The sequence below is a fragment of the Zerene cesonia genome, chromosome 9, assembly GCF_012273895.1.
Source record: "Zerene cesonia ecotype Mississippi chromosome 9, Zerene_cesonia_1.1, whole genome shotgun sequence".
In the NCBI taxonomy this organism is placed as follows: domain Eukaryota; kingdom Metazoa; phylum Arthropoda; class Insecta; order Lepidoptera; family Pieridae; genus Zerene; species Zerene cesonia.
Genome location: NC_052110.1, coordinates 4390803 through 4418792, shown reverse-complemented (window position 1 = coordinate 4418792; position 27990 = coordinate 4390803). Strand labels below are relative to the sequence as shown.

The following is a 27990-nucleotide window of genomic DNA, read 5'->3' as shown; positions in this document are numbered from 1 at the left end:
ATTTAAGAGTAATTAATACAGCAGTTTCAGGTATGTACAGTTACGTACTAATGACGTAACTGTATATTCAACCGACTTCATAAAAAGGAGATGGTTATGAATTTCGCTGATCTTATATCTGTTACCTAATGACTTTTTACTGGGTGAATGTAATTATTTTTGAAAGCTGGTGCCACCTATGTGGGACCACATAGAAAACTGAAAATTGTCTATATAATGTGAATAGCACCTAAAAGTCATTGACGTTTCTATTTATATTTATTTATGGTCGATAAAGTAATAACCAAACGCTTTAATTTAATCTGAAAATAAACTAAACATTAAATTATTTCTAGAAACACGCAACATAATAATTTAAAAGGATTTAAAGAAATGATTACTCAACTAATTACCAAGTGTCGTCATAATAATAAGCTATGTGTGTGGGTCAGAAAATCGTATTTCCACAACGTATGCGAAAAGATCAAAGCCATTAGGCATTATTGCTATTTAATAAACTTAATGACAATATTTTACATGTAATTTGAAAAGAAAATCTGTGTTAATATCTCGATAAATTGGTAAAGTTAGTTCACCAAAGTAAGAGGTAGAATGAATAGGCGAAGTAAAATAGCTTAAAGAAATTTCAAAAACCTCAGAGCATAATAACAATATAATTGTCCAGTGTCGTTCCGCCTATACTCTTATAGGCAAAGGTAACAAGCATAATAATATGCTTGTTACCTTTGCCCTTGTTGCCTGGTAGAGATCACTTCTTAGCGATAAGGTCGCATAATAAATACTCTTTTTTAGGCCCATATTACTTTGAAGCTTTCCACTTTGTACAATTTTTATTGAGGAGTAAATAAATAAATAAACAAAATTAAGTTTGAGTTTATTATATGATTCAGTTACCTTCGTCATTTAAATTGTGTACGTAATTAAATTGATTTGTAATTTTTTAATTTAAATAAATAGTATGGGCGATAATTCGCTAAAACATCTGAAAATGTTGTTAGGGACATGCATTTGTAGCATTTATCATCAAAACCGGAATAATTATAGAATTCTTTTCAGGTAAATAAATAAAAAAAAGGTTGGAAAACAATAATTTATACAACATTTTCCCGAGAGAAATTGTGTTAAACCGTTAGGTATGCTTCGCAAGCCAACATCAAAGGGATTTACAATTTGATCCATTTCTGCAAACATGATCAAATTGTAAGGTATTTTATGGTATTGACAGATAGACATATACGTAAGACTAACAGATATTAATATACTTAGATGTAAATCACCTTTGAATTAAATATAGATGTCATATTTGACACTGCGTATTAGTATTTGTTATTATTGTTTTTTTTTATGGAAAAATATTAGTGTATACTATATGAAAGTGTTTTTTCATGGAAAAATCACCGAAATAATTGCTTGTGAAGGCCATGAATATAAAGAATATAGAAAATCTGCTTATATTTGTTATTTTTAATCAAAAATAATACGCCTTCAAATTTTCAGAACTATCCAAAATATATATTTATGTCTTTAATAAATTTTGGTTTCGTTTAATGGAATTTGGTTGAAAAGGTGTAAGATTTTATCGTACCGTTTGTAAGAACCTAACGGTTAAAGTTGACCCCAAAGCTGTATTCGAGGAAGTTGCTAACTGTTCACTGATGTGGAATAGATGGAACTTCCTAGATCGAACTAATATTAAGATAAAAGCAGTATTAAATAAAAAGCTCAGTATAGAAAATACACACACACACACACACACAATAATCAACATATTTCTTAATAATTATGTAAATATTCGAAATTGTCCTCAAATTATGTAATATAGGAAACTACAAGGATTACAACATAAGTTTAAAACTGACTATTATATGACGGTTTGATAATCTATTCTGAATATATTGTAAATTCTTTGTGCGAAATCAGGTTAATTATAATTTAGTTTCAATCTATTCATTCCCGTCACAAGTTTATAATTAAACCTAGAAATTAATTAATTCCTGAACAAATTTAATTTTGATAACAACTGTTTCTGATTTCAGTACTTCTATGTAGTAAATGGACTCTGTTATTAATAAACATATGAATGTGATGTGCAGAGATTTTTATTTGTTACTTGTTACAAATACGTTTTACGGTGCAGGTACAGATAGGCGGGCAGGTGCTGTTTTATTCGAGAAAAAAATAACCCTAGTACTTGATTATGAATCTAAACATCAAATCAACTTAATCTTGATGAATGAAATGGTAAATTTTTACGCACACACACAAATAAGACATCCATTCTTTACTCCGATGCTCAAAGGAAAGCTCTGGCGCAGCTGTCTCGCGAAATTAATTCAACAATAACATAATTTATTTAGGATAAGATAACGAGGTTTCGATGATTATATTGTATATTGCAAGTAAAAACTGCTAGTCACAAATACCATTTAAGATAAGTACATCAGGAATAGAATGTCATTGTAAGAGGAAGGGACTGTGTTGAAATCTGGGACGGCGAGTGAAAGGGCGGTAGGACAGACAGCTGTACAATCTATCTATATCGATTTTATATTAAACACTACTATTATCATAAGCTTTAGGTATTTAGTGAAGGGGTATTCACACCAGAATCCTGATTTATACCTGACATTATATGCTTGCTTAAAATGGTTGGTTTAAATTTATGTGATTATTTAAAATATCCCCTCATAGACCCCTACGCTAGATAGAGGAATTTTTAATTTTCAAAAAACTTCTTTGCGCTGACAATTTGCTTTTATAGTATTCTATTAGTCTCCTTGTTATGCATTTACTTAAAAGCTTTTATATTTTATGCCATAGCGGTAAAAGATCACCACCGCCCTTGCAACATTCACAGATTATGCGCTGCAAACATCTAAACGTAAGTAATGAGGTAAGGATTGACGACTGGAAAGAAAGATGTGACTGGGAAGGGTGAGGAAAAGGAAACTGGCAGAAGCGTGCTCGACTCTCACATTTGGATTATTACCACGTTTGTAATTAATCCAATAATGAAATATAATGAAAGTATAAGAAAAATATCATGTTAACCAATATAATATTCTATGATTTAAGCTTAGAAGATATTTTAACAGGAAGTGCTTACTCATCTCTGTCATTAGGCTTCTTACTGTCGCACTCATATGAAAGCTTAGACCGTAATTAACACTCCAAACACTCGAGTCTACTGATTGGCGGATATCGTTAGTAAATTATTTCCAATTATGATACTTATGACTATTAAGCAGATAATAAGGTTGCTATTAATAAATTTCACGGATTAATTTATCAACTTTATTGTGTTAATTAAACGGATTATAAATGACTAGCTGCGCCCCGCGGTTTCACCCGAGTAAGTCTGTATCCCGTAGGAATATCGGGATAAAAAGTTGCCTATGTGTTATTCCAGTTCTCCAGCTACAATACATACAAACATACATACATACATACAGCTTGATGTACGTACCAAATTTCATTGCTATCGGTTCAGTAGTCTTTGCGTGAAAGAGCAACAAACACACACACATCCTTACAAACTTTCGCACTTATAATATTAGTAGGACTTGTAGGATAGTATTTAATGAATACATCATACAATCATAATACATACAAAATGTGAATTACAGATCAGTGTTTGCGTGATAACCGCGCTGAGGATATTGATCAAAAGTTGACTAAAAGAATAAACGAACTTCTTAATCTCTCTGGATAATGTTATTTTTTTAATTAAGCATCATAAAGTTTGACAGCTGCAAGTCCTCTATGACCTTCCTTCAACAGGCTGCATAGTATTAAAGGGTTTAAATATCCTAAGAATCCACCATTATTTTACCCGCTCTACCTATTTCATCCCAATAAGGAATGAATTTGCAAATATCCCGAGTTCCCTTGTGTCTTAACCTTTATGTAAAATTCAGCTAACAGCGGTTACGTTCACGGTGATATTCCCATTGTAGGCTTTATCCTAAACTATACCATTTAAATTTAGATATAAAACAGCATTTTTATATATACAGCATATAATAAATATGGTTTCAAATTCTCATTAATAAGTTTCTTCATTATCATTCCTAAGTATTATTCAATTCATATTACATTATCTATTATATATCTTTATGTCTTCAGTACTATGTTTCCCTTAAAAAATCTAGTCCTAATTTCCTTCCTTTCTATTTCAATTCTATTTTTACAACATAATATCTAAATACTCTTGTCTTGTATTTCTATTATTTTTATTAGAAAATCGACTTCCATCTTTGGATCTGCAAACTGAGCATTTTATATTTAACTAGTTTTTCCCGCGGCTTCGACCGCATTGAATTTGCAATTAAACTTTCCTTTCCCTCCAGTTTATTCTATTTAATTATACATATAAACCTACCTCTTGAATCATTCTATCTATAAAAAAATCGTATAAAAACAGGACACACAATAATCTAAATTCTAATAGATGGCGGAATAGTTTACCTGTTTTCTAGCACTTCTATAATAATAGTGGCCTGATGAAACATCTTGGGTTTGTCGTTTGTCCTTGCTGGGCTCAGACTCAGCATCTTTTTTTGTTTCTTCGCAAGAGGCACTCAGAGCAAGAGCTGAAACAGAAACACAAGATAATGACCTTATTCAAGACCAACTGATTAATTAGCATGACGATTGTTGTGTGCACAATTACTGATATAAAAAATAATATTATGAATGAATATATATTGATTTTTAACCAGTATTATAAAAATTTGTGTACCATTTCAAAACGTATCATAATAACACATTTTAAGTAACTCTTTTATGTCTAAGATCTATAACCGCCTATGACAGTAAGTTTCGTTGTAAACGTATGACACAAAAAATAAGATTTTTTAAACCTTTAAATCGCTGAATGAATCCCCATTTCCCTGTGTAACAGCATCACGCGTATACTGCTCGGCTATTTCGCTAATAATTTGTCGTTGAGTTTGTTATAAATAGTCAATAGAAGGATCTTAAGAGAAGAGAAATCACAAAAACATAAAAACATAATGGCTAGTACTAATTAAACTAATTAGTATTAATTAATATTCACGCGTCTGACAGCTCGCATGAGCTCGGGTCAACTACTATTTTTATTTATTATTTTGTAATGCATCCAAAATTTAATAGACTCGCAAATGCTTTGCTTTCATAATTTATTATATTGTATGGTCAATATTGCCTGTTAAATAAGTAAAACGTGTAAACACAGATAAGGGAAATGAATGGCATAATATAACTCAACTGGTATTATTTTAGTCTAAACCTATGCCAAATTAATTGAATGTGCTCGACGGTTTTCGGGCCGAATAAAATTAAATTATCGTACGTACCTTTATCGAATACAAATTAATCAAATATTATAGGTTGGTTTGATTGAAAAATACAAATATATAAGTTGTTTCTTTAATATAATGGTCTATTACATAAGAAATATTTTCGATCGTATTACGTCTATAGGTTCTTATATAAATAGTGATTACAACCCAGTTGACCAAAGAGATATTGGATTGTAATTGGAATAAAAGTTAGAGCAAATACTACAACTTCTTTCTATATCTGTTTACGACGGAAATAAGAACTTAATAAAAGCATTTGTGACAACAAAATACTATAAATTTATAATTTAATTACTAAACCATGGAGAAATTACTTTTAATTATACTCTAATAATTGCTATCAAGATAACTCTTACTCTCTGTATTATTATTACATATTAAATTTATTCATCAACAAAAACATATGTTTATGTCATTGTTTACATAAATATGCAAATAAACCGACATTTATTTGAATATACTGCATTACATATATAAGACTTAATTTTTAGTTCTATAGCATTAAAGTGCTTTATAAATGAGAAATTTTTGAAAGAATAATACTATTTCCAACATATATATAATATGACAATTATATAGTTAAGACGAGTTGTAGTTATTAATTCTTTACAGGCAAACTATGTTTTAATTTTTCAACAAATCTATTAAAGGAGTCCGCCCTGGCTTCGCCCGTGGCGTGGTAGTTCATGAATTATCGGTTGAAAACCCACGAAGTTATCGAGTAATAAATAAAAAAAAAAACAGTCGAATAGAGAACCTCCAGAAAAACTAGTTTTAAGAAAATCGCTTAAAATAATATAAAGGGTTATATGAGAAAATGTTTGTTCATTAAGATAAAAGCACAATTCAGTTAAGCCTATTACGCTAAATATGCTTAAACCTAGACGGTGCAGGTTTTAAACCGGCTTTAGAAGGCCTTAGACCTTTGGCATAAGCTTCATAGATTTATCTTTTAAGTTTATAAATATGTAATATACGAAGATTTACTATAAAGCAGACAAAATTGATACCACTTTCAAATAATAATAACTGTGAGTATCGTGATTTTGTAAGTAATTGAACTTTTTGTATGCTCATATGTATTTTGTATAAACCTTATTAGATACAAACTTATGATCAAATCTATAATTTCATTTCACATATTGTTTGTTTAGATTGAATAGAATAGTTATCTATGAATGGAACAATTCGAATACATACTGCAACTTGGATGTTTAGACGTTTGTTGGTAAAAATTAAAATGACATGAAACCTCTTTCAAATCGTCAGAAGAAGACGAAATGCGACCACACAGTGGAGTTGCATAAGTCCACTCTTTCATTTCAATATTAGGGCACAATCCAAAATCTCTAGATAAATATTGATAGTTTGCTGTTCATTGATTTCTTATTTAAACGGATAAGTACCTGGATGACCGAGCTTTGCTCGGTATTTTTTATTTTTTTATAAATTGTGTTTTTTGGAAATTATATTTAAGTACGAATTACATACTAATAAAATGATGAAATATGAATAATATTTTTCGATCTTACCGACAGAATAATAAAAAAATATGAATAATAAGAAAAAAAGTGCAATTAGTTATAACACGAATATGACTTTTTCTAAAAAAGATTCCTAGCTAGATCGATTTATCATCCCCGAAACCCCCTATATACTAATATATAATTTCATGAAAATCGTTGGAGCCGATTCCGAGATTCCAATTATATATATATATATATATATATATATATATATATATATATATATATATATATATATATATATATATATATATATATACAAGAATTGCTCGTTTAAAGATATAAGATAAGAGAAAGCGATGAAAAGTAACTATGCATTCGAAAATGTTCTTTTTAATCCATAGATTATGAAAGAGAGTTGCATATTAGCAGAGCATTAGATGAAAAAAATGTGCAGTATCACTAGATATGTCATGGAATATCTATTGGTAATTACTATCCTATATCCTACTAATCCTACTAATATTATAAATGCGAAAGTTTGTAAGGATGTGTGTGTGTTTGTTGCTCTTTCACGCAAAAACTACTGAACCGATTGCAATGAAATTTCGTACAGACAGCTGGACAACTGGAATAACGTATAGGTAACTTTTTATCCCGATATTCCTACGGGATACGGACTTACGCGGGCGAAACCGCGGGGCGCAGCTAGTACTTTACGAAACATCCACCTACAGCAATATAAATCGCACAAATATTAAACCCACAACCACAAATTCCATAGAATTGAAACCGAAACGCCAAACCAGTACTTCGTACAAACAACAGCCTCATGCTACAATAGAATTCCTGGATGTTAATTAATACAGGTCTATGTAATTTTCTGTCTATGATTGGCTTTCTAGTCAACACGATAACAATATTTATCAGTCCTGGGAATCGAGGCTAAAACTAAAGTGCATTAAAACTGAAATTTCACCATTACAAAGTGGACGGAGAGATGGTGAACGATATGTTGTTTACAATTTATACATCTAGTGTATTTGCCATTTTAAATTTCATACATTTTTAGAATGAAGTTTTCTGCTATTACTTATTGATGTTTATTGTTAAATACGAAAACAAATATAATACAGTGTATGTAACACTAGATAACGATACTTAAGTCTACAAATCCTATACACTAATAAGAATGTTGAAGGCTGTACCTAAAAGTTAATAAGTCGCACTTAATCAATCAATTTAATCCATAAGAATATTAAGTTAAAGTGCAGTCAACTTATATTATCTATTTCTACTTATACTATTATACAAATATAATTCATTTTGTTGTTATTATATACCTATCCGCAAATGGCTGGCTCAAATTGTGAATCTACTTTAGAAGCAAGCTGTTTCTCCTAAACACAGGTTGCCCTACAATCTAGCTAGGGAAACATCGGCTTTATATATGTAAACTTTAAAAATATATGTAAGACAAACCGTTAATATAAACTAAATTGTAATTGCTAAAAATGTCAAAAATGTATGTATATATGAAATAAATAAAATGAAAATGAAAATGCATATCGCTTCACCATCTCTCATACTAAATGTAGTTATACCGCCGCATATTTGATTATTTCTCGTCGCAATCAACAAACTCGATTTACGATACTCGAATGCCAAACAAACGATTTTGTACTGCTGCCTCTGTGGCAAAAAATCTTGGGAATACAACATCCTTCACTAACCGTTTGCGGATAACAAAATGCTCTTGAACCTGGAAAAACTATTGCAGAAATGAAATTCTTTGTCATATAGGATACGATACGCAAATCTTATTCTTGGCACAATATATTTTTAGATTTGATCATTGAGTGAAATCATCTCGAGGTCCATAACGCGCCATTATTAAGTACATGGCTTTTATTAATACAATTAAAAAGTCTAATAGAATGATATTATTTCAGTTTTATTTAAAAACGATCTGAATTTGCAATTATTCTCTGTAGCTCGTGACGGAGCTATTAGTTCGGGAAATTGCAGACATTTTAAGCGAGCAATTTGATCAACGAAACTCTATATACCTATATACTATATACTATATACTATATACTATACTCTATATACTATACATCGATATATTTATTTATCTCTAGTAATAAAAACTTTTTGCAAAATCCTTCTTCTATACCGTATAATAAAAACAATATAACTGACTCTGAAAGTCGAAAGTGTTGCGTGTTCGTTCCTGTCCAGTAAAAGTAAGACTTCCTAATCGCATATCTGACACAAGCCTCAGCGGTGACAAACCTGCACGCATAGTGATTAAACGTTATTAAGTGACCATTTAATTATCGTCGTTTTCGTAAACACGCTTATGCAATGGAAGTTGTGAATGAGCGGAACTTTGCTAGTAGTTAATATTTTTAAGGCAGGTAAGGTAAGGCAGGTTGAAATAATATATAATATGCATTTTGTAGGAGTGTTGTTGATTGTTACGTATGACTATACAGTAGATAGGCTAATTTGTGAAGAGAAGAGTGTACAATTTAGCTAATCTTGATAAAAGTAACTGTTTAAAAGATATAAAACATTAAACACGAGTAACTATGATATTATAAATATATTACCAAACAATCAAATATAACCGTGGTTTTGCATACAACACCAAGTATACATATTTAAAAAGAACCCAGCAGAACCTCCTAATTTAATTATTTAATTAAAAAAGGAAAATAGCGTCGTTTAAAAAAGGTTGAGAACAACATAATAGGCAATTAAGCCTCTGAGATTTGGTACACTGTGTCAGAATGAGGAAGGTCAAGGTGTTTTCTCTGCAAGTTCGCGCGTTTTTGCTTGAAAGGATTGATGAATCATTTGATAATATTGATTTATTATTGGTGAACGGTTTATATGGATAGTTATTACCATTAGGTGAAATTTAGGTTGTATGATGAATGTAATAAAATAAGACACTAAACTTTATTATATTATATCGGCCCAAATATAATAAAAGCAATTAACGTCAATTGGCCTAGCTTATAGGTAACAGTGCTGAATGATCGTATCATCATTCCATATTGCTATTAATTTATTATTGTTTTAGAGGCGTAAATAATATGATTAAAAATTTATGTTGTTATATAACCTTTTTTAAGATGGATATACGATAAAAATGGCGATAAAAATTTATATTTAGTCAAAACGGATAACATATCATCCTCCTATGAGGGTTTAGGCCATAATCCACCACGCTAGCTATCGTCGAACTTTTTTGATTCTTGGACATGCCGATTTCCTCACGATGTTTTCCTTCACCGTTTTAAGCAGTGGTGACGTTATCCACATGTGCAGATAAATCAATTTATTTCCTGTACGCTCGCCCCGGTCTCGAACCTCGACTTATCGATTTTGAAGTCCGAGGTTCTCACCACTGAGGCACCACTGCTTTTTACATATTGGATAACATATCGCCTTTAGTTAAAAGCACATAGAAAAGGTAGTCTTATTTACTTATGCTTTGTTTTCAACGCTTTACCGTCATCTGTATAATATTTGCTTTGCTATGTTTGTTAGTAACCAACTCCTTTAGTCTCGATTTAAACGGACAGGTCTAATTCAATCTTGACTATACAATAATATCTAGAGTTTATCGTATTATACAGATTAGAATTTCTATGATTAAATAATTTCCTTGTAAGATTAGGTGAGGCCATTAGATTGGTTCTATCACTAAAATGAAATATTTAAAAAATTAATATGAATATGTTATGAAACCGATGTACGTTAAACAGTATCATAAATACACTTTTATACTGCTGAAAAAACACAATTTAATGATAAAATCAAGTAAATTGTCCCCAATGAACATATTTTAATGCTGAAGTTCCTAATCAGTATAATACAATAAACACATGAAATCATTGTGTTGTCACCGATCATTGATAAGTGTACAAACTATGAATTAAATCTGTCCGTTTGATGTGGGTTAAAATCGAGTCTAAAGGAGTCGGTTACATTCGAACATATCTAAGAAGCTAATATTACCGTTATAATAGAGATTTTACACACTAATGATAATTTAGTAGCTAGGTACCTAATAAAAATCTCTAAAATCAAAAAAAAATATTGATACAAAAACTCTAGTTGCTATTTGAATTCCTAACTTCTTCCCTTATCTTTAGTTTTAGCTTACTGTTTCATTATAATACGCCTCCAGCATTGTTTTAGGTTTAGCTCAGAGACAACGACGATATTTATTTAGTTTATTTATGTTGCTCGAAATTGTTTTGGCTTAAACTCAGATGAAGATTGAATTTCGTTTCCAAGGCTATCTTATGAATTTGGCGAACACAAGCAGCATCGAGAGACATCGAAATAAAACTAAATAGCGGCTAGCGATGATTTTTAATCAAATCCACAAAATTGAAGTGATTTACTCTTTTATTTTTTTATTAATCTTAATCTAGATGTGGAAAAGCTGATTTGATAGATAGAAATAATTAAAGTTCATGAACATTCAACATTACTTGCATATATGTTATAAGTTATTGACAGTTTCATCTTACGTTTAAATAGGATTTACTTTAAAATTACGTCATTCTTACTTTACTATAGTTTAAGATCAAATACACGTAGTAGACACATATAAATATTCACAAATGGATCAGCTAAAATCTGTAACTCAGTTACCCTTACGAAGTCAAATGGCTGAACCAATAATAACACTAGTTTCCCTATAAATCAGCACGATAGCTTTTCGATAGGAACCTTTTGAAATTGACTTTACACGTAAACATTCCATATTCGTACATGTATAACATTTATCGCAAGTCACTAACACAAATTTGATGCCAAGTGGAACAGAAAAGATTAATTTACGTGTTGATAAAATGAAGGTAACGATTTATAAAGCTATACTTCTTATTTGTATACCATTTATAACGTTTTATTAAATAAATGACGGTTCAGAAAATAAATGACTTAGTTTATAATAAACTAACGGTCCATCCCGACTCCGTCCGTGCTCAGGAATCACCTACATAACCAACGTTGAAGGAATTTAAAATAAAACACTTCTTAAAGTTAGCGCGTTGAAACAAACAAACGATCAAACTCTTCAGCTTTATATTATAAGTTCTTTCAGACTAAAAGATCAGAAGATGATATTTTATGCACTGCTAAAGAACAACAAATGATTGAAATTACAGTATTATTGTGTAATTGTAATTTTTATACATTGATACATTAGCATTGTAATTTTATGGCAATAAATACTTTTTCTTTCTTGCCTTCTTTCTATTCGCCGCTTTTTTTAAAACGACGTTATAAAGTGTATTAACAAGCGTTGTGGAAAAGTAAACAGTTAGCATTTAGTAATTAGCAATTACTTAATAAGAAGTTCAAACACCGCTCTTGAACGATAAAGAAACTAAATACAATATTTAGTTTTCATAATAGGTCAGTAATTTATTAAGTTTTAGACAGTAACACGCTATATAATAGACAGGGCTAGTATTTCATTTTAAATAGAAATATATGTTGAGGAAATTATGAAAAAATGCCTTTAATTAATAAAGATATATTGTAGTTAATTTTTTGATAAACGTGAAGTAATTGTGGCGTTTCTGTGGCATATTGTGTTAAGATTTATATATATGATTTGATAACAATAAAAGTGCATTATTATGAGACTAATAAACTTGTATGTCACTGCAAAATTGTAAACACCGTTAGATTACAGAGATTTCTATTTGCCAATTTCAAAAAACATTTAAATTTTCGGTGATAAAAAAAAATTATAATAAAAGAAAAAAAATCAAGATCGAATCTGGTAATGAAAAGGTAGTTAAAAAGTACAGCGTTTTTAAAACGACCCCCACATGGTAATCAAAAATATAAGTAGAGCACGCGTCATTATTTTATAATAGCCTCATGTCCACTATATAGTTACATGATGTATTTTCACTGTCCAATTTCCACAACTAAAAATGGCTGTTATTAATGACCTTAGACAATAAAACCGCTGGAGAAAGTGTCATTGTGGTCAAGTGAAACAATATTATATGTCCAATTTATGTAACGGACGTGATGGTTGGGAAATTATAGTCATAAACGTTACACCTGTTGTTTGGAGTTAAATTTCATTTTAAAGATATTTTATATAGAGATATTTGTGTACTATGAAAATGTATTAAGGTTTTGATTATGTTTAATTAAAAACTAAACCGTTTATCAATTGTATGAACGAGACTAAGTTTAAAAGGGGGCCAATTTCAATGTTATTTAGAATGTAGGTACTTCCTGCTTTTGGAATGATTGTTCTTATCTGTACAGCATTTTAAGAGTCTATTGATTTGAAACAAACAAGCAAGTCGTACCTTCATATACAATTATTATAGTTCAATACTTGTTGTTAAATTGAATATCGAATATTGTACAATGATGTTATATGATAATTTATTGTGGTTTTAGCTATTTTGTTGGCGTGTAAAAATAATAAGGCTATGGTGGTATTTCATAGAATTTTACGCACACGAAGGCACATTTCTATGGAGGCACTTTTCTGGGGGTCGACCGTGGTTTCACACAAACTAGGTCACGTTTGCTCTTAGCGCGTCACCACACCCTTACAGAATATTAAAGTGGTACTGTAATTACTGAATTACAAAATGTCCTCGAAAATAGCGACTTATAATGAATAACACATATCTTTATAATAGTCATAGCAATGCCTTTGTCACTCAGTAAAGATGCAGCTTTCTAATGATGAATGAATTTTTAAAATCGGTCTAGTAGCTCTTGTGTTACATTATAAACATACATACAAAACAAAAAGAGTTTTCCATTCTAAATATTATTTATTTTTCTACACATTCATTTTTCAGGCAATATATAAATATCTTATGAATATAATTTGTTTTATTATTTTTATGTATTAATTTGTTTCAGGCATGTAACAAGGATCAATCATCAATAAAGGATCTTAAATAACTTGAAACAACGGCCCATTTAAATAAATGCTAACCTTCTTACATTTTGCCATTCAAATTTAATAAGTACCATACATAAAGCAAATGAAGCTTACCTTTATGGGCTCGTTGGTTATTACATAACATTTGGTTTTAACTAGATAAAACTTCGTGACAAACTCGGTTCGTGACAAGCTTAGCAATTGAAAATAGATTCTCCCTGAAATTGAATTTGTGTCTAGATTGATGGATAACCCTGTATGTGCATCAAATTGAATGGGTAATGAAATCCAAGCGTATATGTTTTATTAATACGTGATTTAATTAATTATGATCGTTCTTGATATGGTAGATTGGAATATCTTATTTAATACTAATTTCACTTTTTGAATTTGTAGAAACAGTATTATAATTTTCTAATAAATTGAATTAGTCAATTAATTAGCATCTATAGTAATTATATTTTGTAGATCAACTCAGTTCATTACAATTAATTCAATATATTTTCTATAATAAACATAAAGGATGAACTGGACAAAGGTCATTAAATGTCAAATTAGCTCCTAAGATACTACAAACGTTAATAATCGCATTTAACTGGCAACACAGTTACCAACCGAGCCGTGGGAAGCTCCGTCTATGTCAAACCCATTGTGAAAGTTGCATTTGATTGTAAATGACACAATTATTTGGAAAATATATGTTTTATAGAAATTAAGGTGTACAATGTACATACGAGTAATATCCCTACATAAAACGAAAAATAACGCTATAGTTGTTTTTAAGAAATGCTGACAAATTCAAATGGGAACACACGGCTAGCTTCTTCTTTCAAAAGAAAACAAAGTTCTGGAAAATCTCGTTTCATATAAATGACAATATGCCTAGTATATCCTTGGATGACTAGAGAAATGTATATATATTGTGCGTCATATATTTCTTTATTTATTTCTATTGGACTTATGAATGACTGGCTTTATATATCCAGTCATTCGATCCCAAGACTCGTCGTTGGTCGTAAGGTAGCGAGGAGTGGGGGCCTGGTGACCTAAAATACAGGTAAATTTTATTACCTAGTTTAGGCACCAGTCTCACACTTATTTATTTACTGAATATGTGTAAACTTATCTACTTAAATGTTGTGAGAAAATAAACTCTTTTTTTTATATTTTCTTAACCCATTAATTAGTAAAATTATTATGATACTATCTCTGAATATTCCCCTTTTCATAATACTTCTATGAATTGCTTGCGATCAACACTATTGTATTAAATAAGTTTGATTATTTCAATTTAAACTTCATTATATTAACACTATTAGTACTAGGTTTAGATAAATAATTTAAATAAATAAATAAAGATACATATGCTTCGTATTTCTTTGAATATTTTGCATAGTTTCTTCATAATTTACAAATGGGCTGCGCCAGGGTTGATCCGGGGTATAAGAAAATTAAACATAGCCTATAAAATATTAGTAAAATAATAACTCTGCGGATTGCTTCCTATATCGTCAAAAACTCCCAAAACTTACCTCTACATATATAGTTTAGTAATATAGATAAATCAATCAAATTGAAGACAATATTTATTAATTTGCAGCATTTTTATGTATCCAAAGAATTTGTAGAAAATTGTAATTAAGACGGATACGCTACACAAAGGAATTTTATGACGTGACTTTAAAATATTCCAAATATCTTAATATTAATAGAAAAAACCAATTGTCTACTTTCTTGCAATATTATTGTGTTACTAGGAAAAGATTAGCAATTATCGACGACAGTATTGTAGTATGCATGCACGACCATACACGGTAAAAAGTACAAAGCCGATATTATATCGCTATTAATTTTTAGTCATCATTCAGAACTTTGTAGCATAGGATATGCTAAAAAGTACATGCTTTACAGTCATAATGTTTTATTTTTATTTAAGTATATTTTGTCGCGATGTATTCAAAATATTAATTTACTAGTATCTAAATTGTTCTTAGGAATTTTTTGTCCTAGATTTTTCACAATATCTTAGTTTCACTATATTATTTTTTATGCCATAAAACTTTAACAAAATTTTCAAAGTCACCTTTTTTCACATTTCGAATTGAAATGTGGAAAAATTCGAATGCTTCCGTATATTTCATGTATTCCGATATATATTAAATATGTGATTATTGTACATACAAAATCCACATATCAGATGATAGCTATTATCTATATATACGAGAGAGAAATATGATTTGAGAGCGCGGGAAATGAAATGTCAGTCTGTCCTTGCAGACTTTTATTGTAGTAGACTAGGATGATATGATCGATAGATTAGATTTTCTTTTACGCAGAATATTATCGAGATGGGTCTATGACAATCACGTATAATAACTATGAATATAAATGAACCAGAATAGGCATTGTACATTGGCTTGCAAAGCTCCTAGTAAATGTGAAAATTTTACCTTGATCGAAATAAGACGGCAGATTTACCTATTCTAAAAAAAGAGATATAGCCGCTTACAGGTACTAAACATGACTGAAGATCACTTTCTCCAATCTAAGTTACCCTATATAACAGATAAATTGATTAATACTTATTCCAAGTAGTAGTTCAATGGACATTTTTATCAACCAACTTAAAAAAATGGGAAGTTATTTTATAACTTATTACTGTAACCGATTTTTATGATTTTTGTATTGAAAGCTGCCTGAAATGCCTGATCCCATGATGCCTGATGGCTAATAAGGTCCCGTTTAAATTTGATCTAGTTATGACAATTTGAAGGCTTAGCATTAGCTTTTGTTAAATTGTTTTCGATGTTATAGTTGACTGTTATATATTTTTTATACTTAACAGTACAGTTTAAATCAAATTTTCTCTACATATAATATGTTGTTACATAGAATTATAATTAAAGACAAGCATGTCAAGCGGACATAGTACAGAATAAATCTCCGATCGACCGAGCTCCGAAGAATAATTTATCTTATCCCACTAATGAGATGTTATCAGACGCTATTGTGGCTTCGATATTACGGAGCGAATTTCTTTTATGCTTGCACGAGGAAGCACTTGAGAATGCGGATTGATCGAGTAAGTTCAGAAGAAATTGCTTATGGCGATTTAAAATATTCTTAACCATGAAGGTACATAGGATTTCTGATACAAATTCCTTACAAATGCTAGATTTAATTTCACGATAGTTATGTCTGCTTTATTGATCTATGAAACTGGTTACGATATGTATATAATTGGTAGCTTCTTAATATGATAGCTCTTTGATTCCTCAAACAAAGCATATATCAAAGGAGATAGAATTTAAAAAAAAAACATGTATTATCTATATAAAGTTTATTTCGCTTTATATTGTAATCGCAAATCGTACAAATACTATAGACGTACGTAAATAGTTCCTAGCAAAAAACGGCTGCCATTAGTTAGAGAAAAGGAAAACAAAGCGTATTTGCTATCGGCTTTTTAGGGTCAATTCATTGTATAAGCAAAGCAGGAGTGTCTAATTGATTAGTTTCTATTGATGCCAAATGAATTTAGCTCGGAACTTGCGATAAATTGCGAACTCAATCCCAATGTACGTAGCATTTAGCCAATTTTACTTGGGGAATAGTTTAAGAGCTTAGTTATTGACGGAAAAATGCTCGTAATAACTTGAAATGAGTAAGGTTCGATAAGTAGGTAATAGAAAGGTGAGCCTATAGAGAGCATATTATACAGTACCTAATATCATTAATCAGTGTGTACAATTATGTTTAGAATAAAGAAGGAGTATTTAGAACTTGTGCTGTTATGTTTGTTTTTTTTTTATTGTTGTGTTTAATGTTTATACATATACCCATTTCCCAGTACTTGTGAATACTTCTGTTTATCAGTGTTCTATTTATTTCTTCTAACAAAAATATAAGATGACAACAAGGAAAGAAAAAGAAAAATTTCTGTTTCCTTTTTCTCACCCTTCCCAGGCCATTCCCTCTTTCCCATTGTCAATTATCCTGTCCCTTACCACTTAAAGTGGACAACGCATTCGCAGAGGCACTACCTCTGTATTAGAGATGCCACGAATAGTTGATTGGCCGAATACCGAATACCGAATATTCGGCAGCGCTGTCGGCCGAAGCGCCGAATATTCGGCCACCGAATATTCGGCACGAAATACATGCTTGTCGGGGGCTTGTTCGCTGGAATAAGACAAGTAAAAACCTGTTTTCCTCGTTGCGTTGGCGCGGCAGGAGATCGATGGCTATTTGTTTCAATTCAATTGCGAGTAAATCACGTCAAGGATAGTCGCCTAGATAGGAAGGCCGATCCTTACAAGTGGTGGTTAGCAAACGAAAAACAATACCCAAACCTTTCGAAATTTGCTAAAGTGTATCTTTCTTCTCCTGGAAGTAGCGTGTATAGTGAGAGGTTATATAGTTATTTTCTGAGGCTGGTATCTTTTACGATGAAAAGCGTAGTCGTTTGCTACCAATAAATGCTTGTTTTTGAAGTGAAACTTCTTTAGAATCGTTGTTATTTCAAACCTGATGCAACGGAAAAACGACAGGTAAGAGACAGAAATACAAAAATGTGTAGAATGAAGCCGGCAAAGAATGAGACAGAAATATACATACTATTTTATTCATTCTTTTGACGATTTATTGAAGTTTCACTTCTATCATGTGTGAATCGCACACACACCTTTTTTTTTATCCATCACAACTTACCACTGATCAATTTTAATTACTAAAGAGTTGTAATTTAGAAATAAATAGATAATTTTGAGTAATATGATGTTCCTTTTTTTCATTGATTTACTATTCGGTATTCCGACTATTCGGTATTCGGCCGAATAGTACGTATTATTCGGCCGAATACCGAATAGTTTAAAAGTGGCCGAATAGGCCGAATACCGAATAGCTGCCGAATATTCGTGGCATCTCTACTCTGTATTGAATGTTCATGGGCAATCGTGTTCGTTTATCTTCAGATGAACCACCAGCTCAGTTGTCCGCTAAGACATAAATAACAAATTGAATTAAACGTAATAAAAAACAAACTAACGAAATCACGGTCCTCTAAGAACAATCCCATTCTCATATAAAAGTAACAACTCTTTTGCTAACAACAAAAGCATTGTCTGTGTTAATTATTTAATGGAATTTTGACAATGGTTTAAGAACAATAAAAACAACGAGGTCGTGCTACCATGTTGCTGGTAGTGGGTCTGTTCCCACAATTATGAGTCTATATCTGAAGGTCACCAACGGTCCATACTTTATCCACACTAATTTTTATCTTGATCTAAATGTTTAGAAACTATACCCATATATCAAGGTCGAATTGATGTATTATTTAAGTTATCTTAATGGGGATATTTAAGGCAAGTATGCGATTTTTAGTTTAGATATCAAAATCACCACTGTAACCAACAACGTCGCTTATTCAATAATTTTTTTTCAAGAATCCTTGATAGGCAGACAACTTAATTTTAAAGAGAAATAAAGGGTCATTAAATCACTTGTTATTCGAAATAGTCTTGAAATAATAAATTTTACGTTTAGTATCAAAGTGTTTGTACAAAAATGTTTTATAGGAACTCGTGTAAAATTGAATTCAAGATTAATGAACCTTATTAACGAGACGTAAAAAGCATTTAAGACAAACAATCAAACCTTTATATTTAATGCTTTTTGACAGAGGATATTAAACTCTAATTACATTTATTTTGTGTCTGTAATTACAGTAGATATTGTATTGTTACGACTGTTGCATGTCTAAATTAAACGCCATTTGCTCGACACATGATGAATATAAATAAATCAAATGTCAAAATAACTTATTAAAGTCATCATTGATATAACCAACCTACAACACCTGCTTTTGAATAATTTCTACAGTTTACTAGTGAATCGAACTATTTAAAATTAAACTGTTTTTGTAAGTAATTCATTTCTTATTTTGTGTTCAACAGAAAATACTTTTTTTGTTTTTTTTTTATACCTTATCACTTTATACGTTTAATGCAGTTTGTATTTAATAAATAAGGGTGTTTATTTCAATGTCATTATATATTACAACATTTAAAATCAAAGTCTATAAGCAAATATGTAAAACTAACACACATTTTTATGTCGTGTTTGCAAAACCCTCTCCAAAACCATTTCATTAGAGTCAAAACGGAAAGCGTCATATAATCTGCGGTGCAATGTTAAGGTTTGAGGGTGCAAGCATGCGTTAAAATAAATCAAGCATAGAAGCAAGTCATGCGTATGGTAGCTTAATACCATAACCATAGTAGCGCTATAATCGGCCGCATATTTGGCGAGCGTGAAAGACGGCAATACATTCTAATCGGGAGGAAGGGCAGCTGTATATAGGAGTTATAGTGGATTAAAGATCGATAAAATTATTGTTTTTTATGATTATTCGATTTGTAATAGGCGTTTCAAAGTTAAGCTTATATAAATAAAATTAATAGCCTCTAGCTAGATTTTATTACATACTTCGATTTTGTAGAAAATCTCAGTATGTATAATTGTACGTAAGTCGTATATGATATATTCTAGGGCTTTGACCAATCTTAAAATTTAAGTATAGCTATATTTATATATAGAAGTGAATAGTACTCTTCGTGAGGTTATATATCCAATTATTAATCTGAGCTGTATATATTCATTCAAAATTACATTCTTTTTTTATTTCTTATTAATCTGATTAGTAGAAATAATTTTCCTTGGTATTTTGCTTAGTATGAAATAATTGTGCAACATGCATAAGAATTATAAAGCATTTATTTTGATTTTAACACGAAGTATAGAAAGAGCTGCTGAGACACGGTCTCTTAACATGAAACAAGCTTCACTTTCATTGCATCCATCACATGTATTTTCTATACATATAGAAATTATCTGTTTAAAATAAAATACGTAAAATATATTCAGGTTTTTTAGGTCTGGTAGAGTCAGGTTCTGAAAGTTACAATTCCTCGTGTCCACTAGAAATTAAACAGATAACTAATAGATGATGTGACTAAAAAAAGATATAACATGTACATAATTGGATAGATATAAGACCATATCCCTCTCTCTCCCTCTATCTGCGTATATTTATACCAGTTGACTTAGTTCGGTTGTCCACAGATTATTGTCCACAGATTATATCTCTACAGGATACATGTAACGGTAAATTCTCATAACCTCAACATCCATAACAATGACGTCACTTCATCTACAATTCAATTGCACGCCAATCCAACTATTGAATTGACACATAGTAGGCACAAATTGCGTTTTCAGCTCTACCAAACAATCTAGTGCGGTTATTGTTTGTTTAAATATTGTTTCTACGTATCTTCCTTTGATTATCGACTCCCACGAGTTCAGGAAATATCAATCGCAATCCCATAAGCCCCTGAGTTACGTAACTATTATATCTACACACATATATTGACATAAAATCATTAAAAAACGAACGAATATCGTTTATTTTTCGACAATAATAATAATATAAGCGAATAATATAATATTGCAAGTAACTCATTAGCAATGTAAAATAACAGAAACATATTATGAAATAGCATTGAAACAAACAAGAACTGTCGTTCAACATTAAATAGAAAATCAAGTTAAAATATGTTTGAATACATAATTTAAGAAAGTTATTGTGATAGACTATTAATAAAATGGTTTATTCCCATGCACACCCAAAAGAAAATAAAATGCTATTTGTTCACTCTAAGACTTTAAGGAAAAGTATAGAGTTACGGTGGGGAGAGATTTAAGCATACCTAATGCACAAACTTTCATCCATACTCACTGAGAAAACATGTGTTATGTGATTATAGAGAGTATTCATATGTATTATTGTTGTTTTAACCCCCGATGCACACCCACGGGGGCATTATATTTTTACGTGTTTGTTAGAAAAATAAAAAGATAGCCGCGATAATATAGTAAAAAATAAACAAATAAACAAAGACAATCATGGTATAGGTACATAAATATTTCTTATTTATTTACAATTTTTCTTAATATTTCCCTACCTATTTACAATTTGTAACTAATTGATTAATATCTTCAACCCGATTTCGTAGGAAATGACTCACAGGATTTTGCAAAATACTATTGGCAATGTGACAGAAAACCAGTACCAAAGCATAGATAAAATATAGTTGGTCTTAGTTATTACGATTACATAATAAATCTGACAGTTACTGTAACCAAGTAAAATTATATAAATTTATAATCGTTAATGAGGTGAAATTATTGTTATTATTACATTTAGGGAAGTATGTAACTCGGTAGGTAACATAATAAATCGTTAATTTTGTTTATATTAAGAAAGATTATGATGTTATAAGACATTTTATCTATCTAATTAAACTGTAAAAATTGAATTCTGCTTTCTTACTACTTATATCAAACTAGTACTTTTATTAAATTAGAATGAAAACATAATATATATACTGTAATTTTCCGTTAATATATATTATAAACGTCAATAAAGTTAATTGTTATAAATCTGACATAATAAGTTTAATATATATCTTGATCCCAATGTAAATACAGATTATTTCCCAAAAGCTTTCAGTAGCATTAAGTTTTCTTACGAGAGGGTCGAATATTTTACGCGTTCATCCATCTAATAAAACAGACTTTTATGTGAAACAGTTAATTTAGTCCCTGCTTGAGAGAAATATTTCAAATATTGAGAAAAGATTCGTATATCGTATTTAATTACAATCTATTTTCAATCAAACAGTTGTAAAAATAATATCAATAATATAACACAGATTGTGAAAATCAATTCACCAGTAGAAAGATATACTATTCACATAGGCTGTATCTACTTTATTTTTTTATTCTAAGTCTACCCGAGCTGAACTACCGCGTATGGAAAGCTAGTTTATAAAAAACATACAGAATTCAATACAATTCAGTATCAGAGCTGGTGTTTTAAAGGTGCTTTGTGTTTGGCGTTGCCCGCTTTAAAGGGATAAGAATAAGGAAAGGATTGCAAATAAGAAATAAGGACTTTGAAAGGTGAGGAAAAGGAAACGTGAAACCAATACGCTGCTATATCAATAGATTCGCATTATACTATTATACATCAGTCTTCTATGTGTGTGTAATAGTGCGAGCTGGCCTAATTCGTGCCGAAGCGTACTCGGCTACCAGTTTGAAATTGGATACGTCAAAGAATTATTAAAATTGTTTCCACATAGGAGGATACGATTCCTACATAAAATAAATATTATGAGAAAGAGGCTAAATTAATCTCAATATTATAAAAAATACATAAACCTCTTCTTTAGTGTAATTCAAATTACTTAGACAAAATTGTGCTCAAAAATTAAGTCCCTAATAAAAGTTTGAATTTCTGCAACATTAAATACTTATTGTAATGAAAATAAAATCGTTTTCAAACTGTAACTAAAGTATTGTATCCCAAGTAGGTAATAGCTAGTCTTTAAACTAAAAGATGGATGTCGTAAATTTTGCAAAGTGGTTGTAATTTAACTAATAATTAACCTTTGGAAATCACTTTATACTGCCACTATCAATAAATGGGACGACCTGTGAAATTTGTTTGACGTTAATAACAGTAATTTTCATTTTGGGTCAGACCACCTAGTATATTAATTATTTCGCCTCTATTGACATTCATTCAATAGTTGCTACATTAAATTTAGATGGTTTTGAATTTAGAACAATTTCTAGGGACACTAAGATAATGTATTTATTATCATGATTATCAGCACATATTATATGTTCTCACTGCAGGGACACAGTCCTGGGTTCAGGCTATCATCCACCACGGATATGTGCTGGCTGACGGATATGGTCTCGAAACCACAACTATACAATTGAAGTCCTTGGTCCTAACCACTGAGCCAGTGCTCTCTAACTATATATTAATGAATAAATTACGACGAACGAACGATTCCAATAATTGTTATTCCTGAAATCTATATTGTATACTTTATCCCGAGCGGAGCAAGGGTAAGTTTCTAGAATTTAATCTGTTCTGTATAGCTTATAGTATGGTTTCATTCTATTTAGCAACCATTCTCTTGTAATGTTTTAAAAGTTATTTCGTAGACTTCAACAAATCTCTTCACACATTATTGTTAGAATCCGCAATAATTGAATAGCCGTATTCCTCAAAAAACTCCAGCTTACAGCGGATTTAGAACTTTTAAAAAATAAGTACAAATTAATCCAATTCCAATCAACGAGAATTCCCTTTGTTGAAATTTAATTATAATCAAGTTTCAGTGATAAGTGGTAAAGTGTATATTTATGATATAACTCTGTTTACTCTGTCTAATTTAATAAATAAATATTTGAGTTTGAGTTTGTTTTTCTTGCAAAAATATGTATGATTTTGCAAAAAATATTAAATCTATATATGATTAGATAAAAGATTTGTAAATATTAAAAAAAAACTAAATTTCTAGGCGAATGTTCTGGGTAGAAGTAACCTTAGTAATCAGCGGTAGTTTAAGTATACACGTTGCCACAGATAACATAATACTCTATGGTGCCTTTGAAAACTTCATAACGATAGACTCTAGCTATTGATATGATAATGTAGTATTTTTTAAGGTAATCAGTGTTTGCATTTATATTATAACATACTAGCTTAATAGCTGACACGGTAAACGTTATTCAGTTACTTGGAGGTGTTTAAAATATAGTTAATACTTAGTGAATACTTATATTTATATATGTAATTATAGGATTTACAGTAAGAGTCAATTGTTTGAACTGTTCTATTTTATTCAATATCAAAATCTGAATAAAAAGGGTAAAAACTTGTATTACAAATAATTCTGTGTTGGGCCAGTAAAATGAATGTCGCAAATAATGAAAATTGAATATTAACTTCGATATTAAAGCAGGTCGGCCGTCAAATGCAATGCACTGTTAATTCAATTATCAAAAGCGTCTGTTTGCGAATTGGGATTTACGCTTGACAATACAGAGTAATTGTCTCATTTTGGCGCTCATTTGACAAATAAAATATTAATTCTATATCGGTTCTTCTATTAACTGTATTATCTAGTCTGAAATTTATGAAAAAATAATGGGATATGTATGAAATGTTTGCACAGAGATGGTAATTAATATGAATTCACAATTAAACTGCTTGCAGCCAATTTTAACAGAAGCTTTCGGCTAAACAGGAGGTTGGCATTAGTCATCACTACATAGTACAAAACGAAGTCGCTTTCTCTGTCCCTATGTCCCTATGTATGCTTAAATGTATAAAACTACGCAACGGATTTTGATGGAGTTTTTTGAATAGATAGAGTGTTTCGAAAGGAAGATTTTCATGTATAACATCTAGCAAATTTAACGCGTGCGAAGCCAAATGCATTATAAAGCTATACTGATTTATCCCATTCTATGTACTATAATACAAGTATTATAAATGTATAAGCATAATAGTCGTATTTTAATATAGTCGCAGAAGTCATAGAGTAAGAGCAGCAGAGCCTGTCCGCCTCTTCTTCACGCTTAAATTACTGAGCCGATTTAGATGACATTCGATACAAATATATTTTGAGACTTGAAAAATGGCATAACCTTTACCTTTAACCTTTGCTTCGTCTGTTCATAAGAGAAGGCACAGACAAACAAACTTATTACGCAGTGATTATCAATACAACAAACTTTTATGTATAATAATATATAACATTTGAATTATGAACAAAGATGTAATATACAGAAAATTACACATAATATCCTTAGCTTAAGCTTTGAAAATATTAGTCGCAACGAAACCTAAAACTATCAATTTCCATTACATTCCACTTCTTTATTCACTGTTTTTCAACTAGTAAATTACACGTAGACCTAATGAATATGTACTTCAATAAATTGTCTCTTCGAATAAGCACACGGATGGTTAACTGCAGGAAGCCGTCGGCTGTACGTAGGTACACATGTTTACAAATTACTATCCCGGGCCTTATAGACCGATGGAACTTGTTTTATTCGTAATATCCTCCGCAGGATTTACTCCTACAGCCGATTGCTTCCTTTAATCTCCAGGTTTTATAGATATGCCTTTTCCTGTATCGATGTATGTCATTGCCCCGTCACGAGCAGTTGTTAGGATGACGTTTCTGAAGTTATGACTTGCCGCCGTCTGTGTGTCTGCATGCTTGCGTCTTTATTAACGCAACAGATTTTGATGATTTTGTTGATAGATAAAGTGATTCAAGAGGAAGGTTTTTATTTATAATAACATAAAAATAGAGAGGTTGAAAGAGGTTTCATTCCGAAGTTAACACGTGCGAAGTCACGTGCAAAAATAAAGATAGAATATGATGCTTGGTATTTGTAAATGTTAAGAGCACAGATTACTTTTATTATATGTTGAGACAAGACCCACCTTCTTTGTCATGTCTTAAATGTTCCAGGGAGAGACGGAATAAATTGTTATTATGAATAGTTTCTTATTTGGTAATATAGCTACCTATTGTTTACGTAACGTAATAATATCATATTAATATACGAGTATATGCGTAATCAATAAATTACGATACTTATAATAAAGCTGAAGATATTGTTTGTTTACTTGAATGAGCCAATCTTGGAACTAGATCGATTACAAAAATTCATTCGCCGTTAATATTTACGTGATCTCTGAATGCTTTAGGCTATGTACGACGGGCGAAGTCGGGGTGGAACGCAAGACAAAGCTATTATATACTTTTATGATGTTAACAATTATACAAGTTCATCTAACATCTAAATCTAAAAATACAAAAACAAACGACTAAGTAAAATAAGATAGAATAAGACTGCACTAGACATGCCTTTTCTATTTAATTGCAATTATTTGTAGCTTGAAATGTAACCTACATTACATGCTATTTCCGTCCGAATTTTTATAAAGTCCTAAATGCATCTAAATATACGTATTTAGAATATAACCTCAACATATATCGAGTAATAAAAATTGATCGCTAAATTTGCCGTGAGCTCCGTGTCCTTACAATTTGAAAGGTACATTTTCCATACTCAATGACTCAGTGTGTATGGCAATTGAACTCAAATCCCAGTTATTCATCCTCCTTCACCTTTAACCTATAAATAAACATTAATGTTTATATCCCACTTCACCAACATGCATTGATGAGTTTGGAATCTATGAATTAGAATCGTGCTATTATGTAGTATTAGTTATATATAATACATGTAAACGTATTTTAAGTATTTTTATATTAACTATTTTTATCATTTCATAATCCATCATTCATAGGCACAAGGAATGTAGCTTTATGAAGTAATCTTATATAACAAATTGCAAATTGCAATGTTAGCTAATGTCAAGAAATATTTATTAATAGGATTCTTATAGATCTATCCAGAAATGCCATAAATCATAAATTAATCGCCGATGTGTCACAGAATGGTCACAATCGACTCTAGCAGCAAGCAGTAGTTACCATAATGTCTCTAAAAATATCAACTATTTCATATTATTTGCGCCATATTGAATCATACAAAAAAATATCGAAGCACCAGTTGTATCGTCTCTCAAATTCCATATTCGATCGCTGTAGACGTAACTCTAATAAAAACTCTTTTAATATATTTTCAACATGTACGTTCGAACAGGCGTGAAATGAATATAACGATGGCACCAAGGTTTTTTCTCAAATTACCAAGAGCGAAAGACGTTCCAATTTTCTAGAGGTATTCTCTATTATGTCACTGTGCCCGAAATATTATATACGATACACGCTAGTTACTAGTTAGTATTCTGTGACGATACATTTAACTATATTTTGATTACGTGCTCACTCTGCTGCATGAGATTTCTCATCAACGATTAAAAAAAGATGTATTTATCGTATCAAAAACATGTCTATCTGTATAATAAATAAAAATCAAGAATAATTCACACAAATAATTTTCAAAGATAGGTACACACAGACGAACATAGAACCTCCTTTTGTTTCTGGAAGTCTGTTAAAAAAAATCTTTATCAGTGAAATTGTAATTTTACAAAATTGTGATAAATTTATTAGAAAACATTTCGCAATGTACCTACCAGGAACCCATGTTATTTCACAATGAACAAGACCGGTGTTGGGAAATGATCGGTATCTTATAATTGTTATATTATCTGTTAGCTAGCTTGTATTGTCTTGCGGAAATATGATTGTGTGTGAAACCTTCAATTATTTTTTATATATTACGATCAAACGTTGCGATT

The 27990-nt window shown here is 30.6% G+C and overlaps 1 protein-coding gene across 2 annotated transcripts in view; it reads right to left on the bottom strand.

The window, feature by feature from the left end:
• Positions 1–27990, bottom strand: part of LOC119828901 (mediator of RNA polymerase II transcription subunit 15-like) — a 35590-nt gene that overhangs the window by 4328 nt on the left and 3272 nt on the right. For both annotated transcript variants that reach the window (XM_038351208.1, XM_038351210.1), the window contains exon 2: positions 4468–4592. In XM_038351208.1, the coding sequence (XP_038207136.1) occupies positions 4468–4592 (125 nt within the window). The remainder of the gene's footprint in view (positions 1–4467; positions 4593–27990) is intronic.